Here is an 8,966-nt window from a genome sequence, read left to right on the forward strand (position 1 = left end):
GACGAGGTCAGTTTCTGCATTATCCACCCTTAACTTATGCTTTTGGCCTATGTTGAGGTGCACATGTCCAACAAAGAACCAGGGCCAAAACATTATACCCAGGGAAGGTGAGTTGGTGAAGAAAATAAAGGTCTATTATAGGCTCAACATATTTTGATCAAAAAGGGATAACAATTTCATTTGGTTCATTTTACTTTAGGATAGATGTTTGCTAATTTGAACAAGGGCCTATGTTCCTTTCCTAGTTGTCTAACGCAGATTCCTTTTGCAGGACTAACCGAGAAAGTTCTATCTAGGTACCAACAGTGGAACAATAAAACTTCCTCACACTGTCTTGACACATCGTTATCCTATCAGATTGTCAAACACCTAGTCTGAATGTTAGATTGAGGGTCATGCAGTGGGTGCATATCTATGTCATGAATAGAGACAACACATTCAACTACTTTATACCTTTTCATGCAAGCATTTTCTTAGAAAGGGATATCATTTGTTCTTAGAAATCATGCTTCATATGTTACTTTCATACTTTGTACAAGTTACGACATGCCAGTTCAAAATGAAAATAGTCAGTCTCTTGAGGCAAAATAATAATAGGCAAGAAAACCCCTAAGAGAGGATCGTGAGTTGGCCTACTCAGACCACCCTAACAATCACATTCCATTTACCCCACCCCCAACAAAGAAAAACATACAATTGTCCCCAATGCATAAAAAGTATAAAGACAGGGTGGTAGGTGAAGCAAACTTGAGGCGTATAGTGTCGTTGATCAACAAGCAGGCGGGTCCAATTGTTCAGAACCCGCAACCTCTGTAGTAGGTCACCATCAGTGGTGCCCAAACAATATCCGCACCCTCAGTGGTACTCCTCTCAAAAGCCTCAGGTCTAAAACTAGATTCCTTAGCAGCCAACTCTTGAGGCCTCATCTAACGGGTCTCCTTATCAATCAAAAAGGCTCTCCTCACAGCCTTCAGGTCTGTCCCCTTCTTTCTTACATGAGCATTCTCTCCCTCAGTGGTGCGGCTGGAACAGTGCCTCTTGTAATACTCACATGGCTTAGGCGGAGGTGTGGTGTGGGCAGTGAATAGTGCAGCAAACACTGTGTCCTTCGCTAGCTCAACGGGTGCAGTCTTGGGCTTATTTCCCCTCATCTCCACGATAATGTCAACATCCGCCCGCAAACTTTCTATAGCCTCCTGAAGAGTAGTGAAGCCAATAGTGGGGGCTGGGCGTGCAAGAACCCCCAACTCAAATGCATCAAGGAACTGGTGACCCGCCTGAATCTTCCTCTTTGTGTGCTGTGCCACCCTCTTCTTAATCCGGTCCTCAGCCTCGGCAATGGATTTCTACATCCAAGGCTCGATTTGATGAAACAAGGTGACTATCTGGGCCTCTAACTTCTGGACCCTAGCTATCTGGACCAATGCTACAGACGGTGGAGTAGACCGGGAGGAAGTGGGTGCTCTACTAGTGCCATGGGCCGACTCGGCCAGGGTGGTCTCAGTAGGCTCTGAAGTGGAAGGATCAGCCCCTTGGGCTAACTCTACCGTATCAGCTAAATTATCACTCAGTGGCTGCAACTCAAGTCTAGGCTCTTTCTGAGGTGCCGCCACATTGGCCTCATGCCTGATGAGACCTATATCCACAGTCCCGGTCGGAGTACGGAGGGCATCAAAGTGCCAAATGAGAACTCCAGCATCCCTATATAACTGAAATGTCAAACAAGTGAATGGGTAAGTAGTAGAGGTCTTAAAATCCCTCTTATGTATCACCGATGCCGCTCTATCCCATGTAAGAATGTTATCGGCTGCCGTGTGAGATAGGCGGTGGCGGAGTAACATCCAGAAGAACTTGGTTGTGAAAGTGAGGTTGGCCTTTCTGATGAGTCCTCTGGGGTCTAACACTCAGTCTGCTCCCTCACTGTCAATGGACAACTAATGTGAAAGTCACCTCTTAGTGGACTCTCTATGATCTCTTTTCCTCTGAAACTTGCCACTTTTGATCAAATCCTATAATTGAACTTCGGAGTAAGGGGATCCCTCGCAGCACAGTGGGCACACAGTACAGGAAGCGGTTGATGGATGTAGGAGAAATGTTCACCTGGCAGCCTCAAACTAAAACCTCTGTGAGTGGGTCCTATTTGCCGATTCTCGCCCGCGTGTCCAATGAACCTCTGAGAGTCGCCACATATGAGGCGTAGAACTCTCTAACAAACTCCTGGCTATATGACCCAGACTCCTAGCCATCCACTCAAACCTGTAGCGGGTAAACAACTTATGCACATCAGGGACTGTGTGAAGACTCCCTGTAATAACTCTCCGCTCGACTGTAACCAACCGAGCTATCACCCCTTTCCATTTAGCAGCTTTGCGTCCCTGTAGACTTGATACTGACCACCGATGCATCAGTAGTTTGGATCATCAGGAACCGATGCAAGGACATCATCATGGGGTGCTGGATCAGACTCAAAACTATGGACCTTATCAGATGAGGCTTGGTGGGCATGCACCTCTGGGTGAGTGGCTCCAAGTGATCTGGAACTGGAGGCAGTGGCCTCATTCGACCTTGTAGAGTGGGCAAACTCTGAACCTGATACCGTTTGGAGCCAGACACTCCTTCAGAACCCGAAGCTGACCCACATAGTGTGCCATTTAGTGTGCGCTCCTCATGAGACTGGAAAGTAGTGACTACGCAAGAAGGCACCTTTTGGGAGTGCCTGGAGTGGCTCTTGCAGCTGGTGTAGGGGTCGTGGTGCCTAGCGGGTACGTATTTAGGATCCCTGTCATAGTTGGAAGTGCCAATCATCCGACGGGATGGTGCCACGAACATGGACCTGCCCCTGGAATAGACGATATCCGGTTTGGGGGCCATGAGTACCTGGAAAAACAGTTCGTTAGTCTCATGGTGATATTACTAAACACACAAAATAATCAAACCAGAAAAATGAAACACAAATCACAAGACAGTGTAGACTGACAGTACTGGCTGACGGGCTTTACCGATGGTCCATCGATAGTGTCCGTCGTTGGACACTTAGGAATTTTTTAATTTCTTCATTCAGCAGACCTCTCAGTTCGAAACAATGGACATGCAGAACGGCCCATCAATCAATCGACGACCCGTAGTCCACTTCCATAGGCTGACACTTAAAATGAATTTTAAGCTCTCACAAATCAAGGTTTTAGTTAGAAATGACGGACATACAGAATGGCCCGTCGATCAATTGACTAATCGTAGTAAACTGCTGTCGTCTTAGAGTTGAACAATTTTAAGGTGGATCAATCGATGGACCCCATCAACGGCCTATTGATCAACAGACTGTCCGTCGATGGGGTTTCGTGCTATTGGTTAGAGACAGATTTCAGACTTTGTTTATAATAGCGCATTTATACATGTTTTAGACCCAATAAGTTTACCTAACATATCACAACAACTACAAGACCAATTATTCATCCTTAGGGCTTCAATTTAGCAAGGTTCAATCTCAAATTCTATGATGCTATCAAACCCTAAGTCGAAAAGCCAACAATCATATTTGAAACAGATTAAACCCCTACCTATGCACTTTCTATAATTCTAAGAGACGTATTACCCATTATTTAACAAGCACAAACATATAATTTTGTCCCTAAGTCAAGACCCACAAACCAATTTTCGTTTCCAACAGCAAATGAACGAGAATTCAATAAGCAAAGGGGATCAAAATTCCTGAAAAGCATAGTGGAGTGACTGGGTGAGTGATATTTTCAACAATCTTCGTGCCCACCTTTGAACACCGACCGGATAAATCAAGAGAAAGAAGTAGAATTTGGGAATGAGAGGGTTTTGGGAGTTTTGAGATTTTGGGAGTTTTATAGAGTTTGATGAAAATAGAAGGGGGAGTTATGGTGATATTATTAAAAAGGAAGGAAATAAGGGGAGGGAAACGGTTGGGAAAGAATTTCAAAAGTTTGTAGTGGTTATTTGAAAAGTTTTCTTTTGATATAAACGGTTGGGTCGGGTCGGGTCACTGGTTCTTTGGACTGACAACACTCCGTCGACGGTCCGTAAGTTAGTCGACAGACCGTCGATTGGACCGTTGATTGCAAAAAAACATAGAAAAAAAGTTACATGACATACCTGGGATCTAAAGAAACCTTTACGACCTATCGATGCTGTCCCCAGATCTGTGAACCAGACCATTTTCTACAGAATTCGTGGTTGTGGTCCTTACACATTGAACACCCATTAAGATATTTTTTTTGTGTTTTTCTGGACACTTTCGAGACACGAACCCTAGACTAATCTCTAGCCATCACTAAAAACAATAACCCTAGAAGATGAGTAAAATAAAGAAAAACAAGAAAAAAAAACTATTCCTACAAAGAAAATAAAAAGCCTATTGTTGGCTAGAGGATACACCTTGGGTTTCCTCCCAAGAAGTGCTTGATTTAACATCGCGACATGACGCATGATTCTTGGTTACTCAAATTTCATCAAGGTGATATGCCTCAACCACTTCATGGGAGCTCTCCACATTCCCTAGGTAGATCTTAATTCGTTGCCCGTTTACATTGAACTTTGCACCTTCCTTGTTCACCAACTCAACCAGTCCATGTGGAAACAGTTTAGTAATAAGGAATGGTCTCATCCACTTGGACTTGAGTTCTCCCAGAAACAAGCATAGCCTATAGTTTAATAGAAGCACCAAGTCCCCAACCACAAATTCTCTCTTTTCAATCTTTTGAACGTGGTACTTCTTCACCTTCTCTTTGTAGATGCCTGAACTTTCATTCGCTTTTAGGCGAAACTCATCAAGCTCATTCAACCCATTGAGTCTCTGTTCGAGTGCTTCATTCCGATCTGTCTTAAGTTTCTTCATCGCCCACATGGCCTTGTGCTCTAACTCAATTGTCAAGTGACAAGCCGTCCATATAAATGTTGGTAAGGAGACATACCTATAGGGGTCTTGTCTGCAGTCCGGTAGGCCCAAAGAGCATCATCAAGCCTCCTTGACCAACCTGTTCTATTAGCATTTACTGTTATCCACAGGATTTGCTTGATCTCTCGATATTACCCCTCAAGTTGCCCACTAGTATGTGGATGGTACGGAGTGGCCACATTTCGGCAAACCCCATATTTCTCCATTATCCCTTTGAACACATTATTGCAAAAGTGAGATCCACCGTCACTAATAATGGCCCTAGGTGTGCCGAATCTGGAGAAGATGTTCTTTTTCAAGAACACGCTGACACTCTTCCCTTCATTGTTAGAAAGCGCTACGGCTTCCACTCATTTAGACACGTAGTCCACTGCCACAAGTATATATTTTATCCCAAGAGAACTCACAAACTGACACATAAAATCAATACCTCATACATCAAATAACTCAATAACTAGAATTGGATTTAAAGGGAGCTTTGCCTCTTCGAAATTCCTCCACCTCTTTGATACCTATCGCATGACGTGGCGAACTCATGAGCATCTTAATGAATAGTTGGCCAATAGTACCCACACTGCAAAATCTTGTGGGCAGTCCGGATACAACTATAGTGCCCACCTATAGACAAGGAGTGGCATGCCTCCAAAACACTTAGCATCTCCACTTTTGGCACGCTACAACGAATAAGCCCATCAGCACAACTCCAGTATAAGTAAGGCTCATCCCAAAATAAATTTTTCACATCATTCATGAACTTCTTCCTCTATTGGAAGGACAAGTCTGATGGGACTATATCACTGGCCAGACAATTCGCAAAATCGGCGAACCATGGAACCAAGTCATGAGAAGCGGCCAATACATGCTCAACACGAAAGGTATCATCAATTTTAGCCTTTTCACCCAACTCTCGCACAACTTCACCATCAAATCTGGAAAAGTGATCGGCAAATTGTAGTCCCTTTTCAATCTTTTACCTCAAAATCAAACTTATGAAATAGTAGCACCCATCTAATAAACCTTGGTTTAGAATCCTTCTTTGCCATCAAGTACCTCAAAGCGGAGTGGTCAGTATGCACTCTGACTCTCATGCCAAGCAAATATGAGCAAAACTTTTTGAAAGAAAATACCAGCGCAAGGAGCTCTTGTTCAGTCACATTGTAGTTATTTTGTGCTTTATTTAGGGGCTTACTTGCATAATAGATGGGTGAAGTATTTTATACCTTCTTTGTCCCAACAGAACACCAAGCGCAACCTCATTAGCATCACACATCACATCAAATGGTTTACTCCAATCTAGAGAAATAATGATGGGCGCAGACATCAACTTCTCCTTTAACTCTCCAAACGCCTTCAGACAGGGTTCAGCAAAATAGAATTTACATTCCTTCTCAAGTAAATTTCATAGAGAATGTGCAATTTTTGAGAAATCCTGAATAAACCTCTGGTAGAAGCCCGCATGTCCCAGTAAACATTCTCACACCTTTTACAATGTTGGGTGGAGGAAGTCTCTCTATAACTTCAGCTTTAGCTCGAACAACCTTTATCCCATTATCCGAGATGCGATGGCCCAATACTATACCTTCTTTGTCCATAAAGTTACATTTTTCCCAATTTAGCACAAGATTGCAATCTTCACATCTTTTGAGAAACCTCAGCCAAGTGACTCAAACACCGATCAAAGAAGTCGCCAACAACTGAGAAGTTATCTATAAACACCTCAATAGTGTCCTCCACCATATAGGAGAATATCGACATCACACATCTTTGAAAGTGGATTGTGCATTACACAACCCAAACAACATCCTCTTGAATGCGGATGTCCTATAAAGGAATGTAAAGGTGGTCTTCTCTTTATCCTCTAGGGTAATAGAGATTTGATTATAACCCGAATAGTCATCAAGAAAAATATACCATCCTTTTTCTGCAGGTCTATCTAATATCTGGTCCATGAAGGGCATAGAGAAATGGTCCTTCTTAGTCCATGCATTCAGTTTACGGTAATCCATACAAACTCTCCATCCAGTCACCGGCCACATTGGAACAAGCTCGTTCCTCTCATTGGGTAATACTGTCATTCCCCCCTTTTGGGCACACACTGAACAGGGTATACCCAACTACTATCAGCAATGGGATATATGACTCCATCATCTAACCACTTAATGATCTCTTTCTTCATTACCTCTCGCATAGATGGATTCAACCACCGCTATTTCTCAGTACTAGGCTTGTTATCGGCCATGAGTTAGATTTTGTGTGAACAAATACCGGGAGGGATTTTAATAATGTTCGAAATAGTTCAACCAATTGCTCGTTTGAACGAATTGAAAACTTCCACCAAACACTTTACTTGTTACACATTCAAATCAGATGCAATGATTATTGGCAAAGTGTCATCTCTACCCAAGAATACATACCTCAGATGAGGTGGTAGATCCTTAATCTGCTCCTCAATAGATAGTCTCATGGGTGGAGACTCGTGATGCTTCATATCTAACTCCAGTGACGGATTGGAAAGCACTTTTACCATAGCCACTTCTACCGGTATCAGATGACCACTGGGCTAGGCTTATACGATCTCGTTTATAAGCTATTCTAAGAGCTAAGAGGAAGGAAGAAGCAGCGGATTAGCGACATCTAAGACTAGTTTCGCATTTCTCGGGTTTGGACCTATATTCGTTTCGTTCAAGTGCTGCAACCAAAGACCCATAATATTCAATATCCTCTCGCTCAAAATTCATGATCACTGCCACTAGTGCCTCAACACCTAGTCACTCTTCGATTGGTACCTCAAACATACTCTCAACCCTGTAGGATATAGCAGATACCGATTGGAGCTCACTACTATGCTTCATGGACCTACAAATGTTGAATGTTGCTTCTTCATTGTTCAACCTAAACTTCATCTGTCCTTTTTCCATATCAACCAAGGCGCGACAAGTAGCAAGGAACGACCTCACAAGAATAATAGGGACCTCAAAGTCCACCTCACAATCAAGAATCACAAAATCAGTTGGAAATATAAATGACTCCGCTTTCACGGGCACATCATGGAGTATCCTAATGGGCCTCTTCACTGTTCGATTGGCCATCAGTAAATGCATGGAAGTGGGATTTGGGTCATCCAAACCCAATTTCTTATAAATGGAAAGAGGCACGAGTTTTTATTCTTGCACATAGATCACATAGTGCTTTGGAAAAGTGTAATAATCTAATGGTACAGGGAATAGTGAAAGCGCCCTGCAGAAGAGACCTTGTATCAATGGCACTACAATGCTGCATTCGGTCATTTTCCTCAAAACTTACCGATCTCTTCTTTGTAACCATATCCTTCATGAAGTTGGCATAACCGTGCATTTGATCCAAAGATTCTATCAAAGGGTAGTGATAAAACACTGGTGTTTACCATTCTCAGTCTTCTTTACCAATCTCTAAGGGAACGGTGGAGGTGGTCTGAGAATGGGGACCACTTTTTGGGGTACCTTTGCTTTTTCCGCTGCTTTGTTCACATATTCACCACTAGTTTCCACTACCTCTTCATATTTTCTCATCTCATCTTCTACCACAGACGCCATAGGTGGATCAATGGTTTTCTTACCTCCTCGTGTACTGACTGCCATGCAATGTCCATCATTTTTAGGATTTTGAATGGTATTGCTAGAAAGAGTGCCCGATTGTCGTTGGTTCACAATAGTGGAAAGTTGGGACATTTGTAAGTCAAGATGCTTAAAAGAGACTGCATGTGCATCCACCTTTTGCCCAATATTAGACAAATCACCTCTCAATTCCTTGGCGTGCTCATTACTAGCATCAAGCCGTCTCATCATCTTCTGCAACATATCTTCAACTCGCGCCATACTACCTTCACCATCCCTAGGAGAAAGTTCTCAATTTTGAGGTGGAACATATCGCCCACTTCGATCATTTTTGTTAACGTAGTTACCCCGATTAAAGTTGTTATTGTGGTTGTAGTTTCCATCTCAAACATATTGGCCCTATCTGTTGTAATTCCCATATTTCCGACCTTTATTTCCTTGACCTTGATGCC

General features: G+C 43.0%; 1 protein-coding gene across 1 annotated transcript; it reads right to left on the minus strand.

The window, feature by feature from the left end:
• Nucleotides 1–6,675: 6,675 nt before the first annotated feature.
• LOC107024848 lies at nt 6,676–8,327 on the minus strand. Its single transcript, XM_015225791.1, has 3 exons — nt 8,225–8,327; nt 7,446–7,520; nt 6,676–7,016 (listed from the first exon to the last, which is right to left on the minus strand). The coding sequence occupies exons 1-3, from the start codon at nt 8,325–8,327 to the stop codon at nt 6,676–6,678; spliced, it is 519 nt and encodes a 172-aa protein (XP_015081277.1).
• Nucleotides 8,328–8,966: the final 639 nt, after the last annotated feature.

This window comes from Solanum pennellii, chromosome 7 (assembly GCF_001406875.1).
Source record: "Solanum pennellii chromosome 7, SPENNV200".
In the NCBI taxonomy this organism is placed as follows: Eukaryota; Viridiplantae; Streptophyta; class Magnoliopsida; order Solanales; family Solanaceae; genus Solanum; species Solanum pennellii.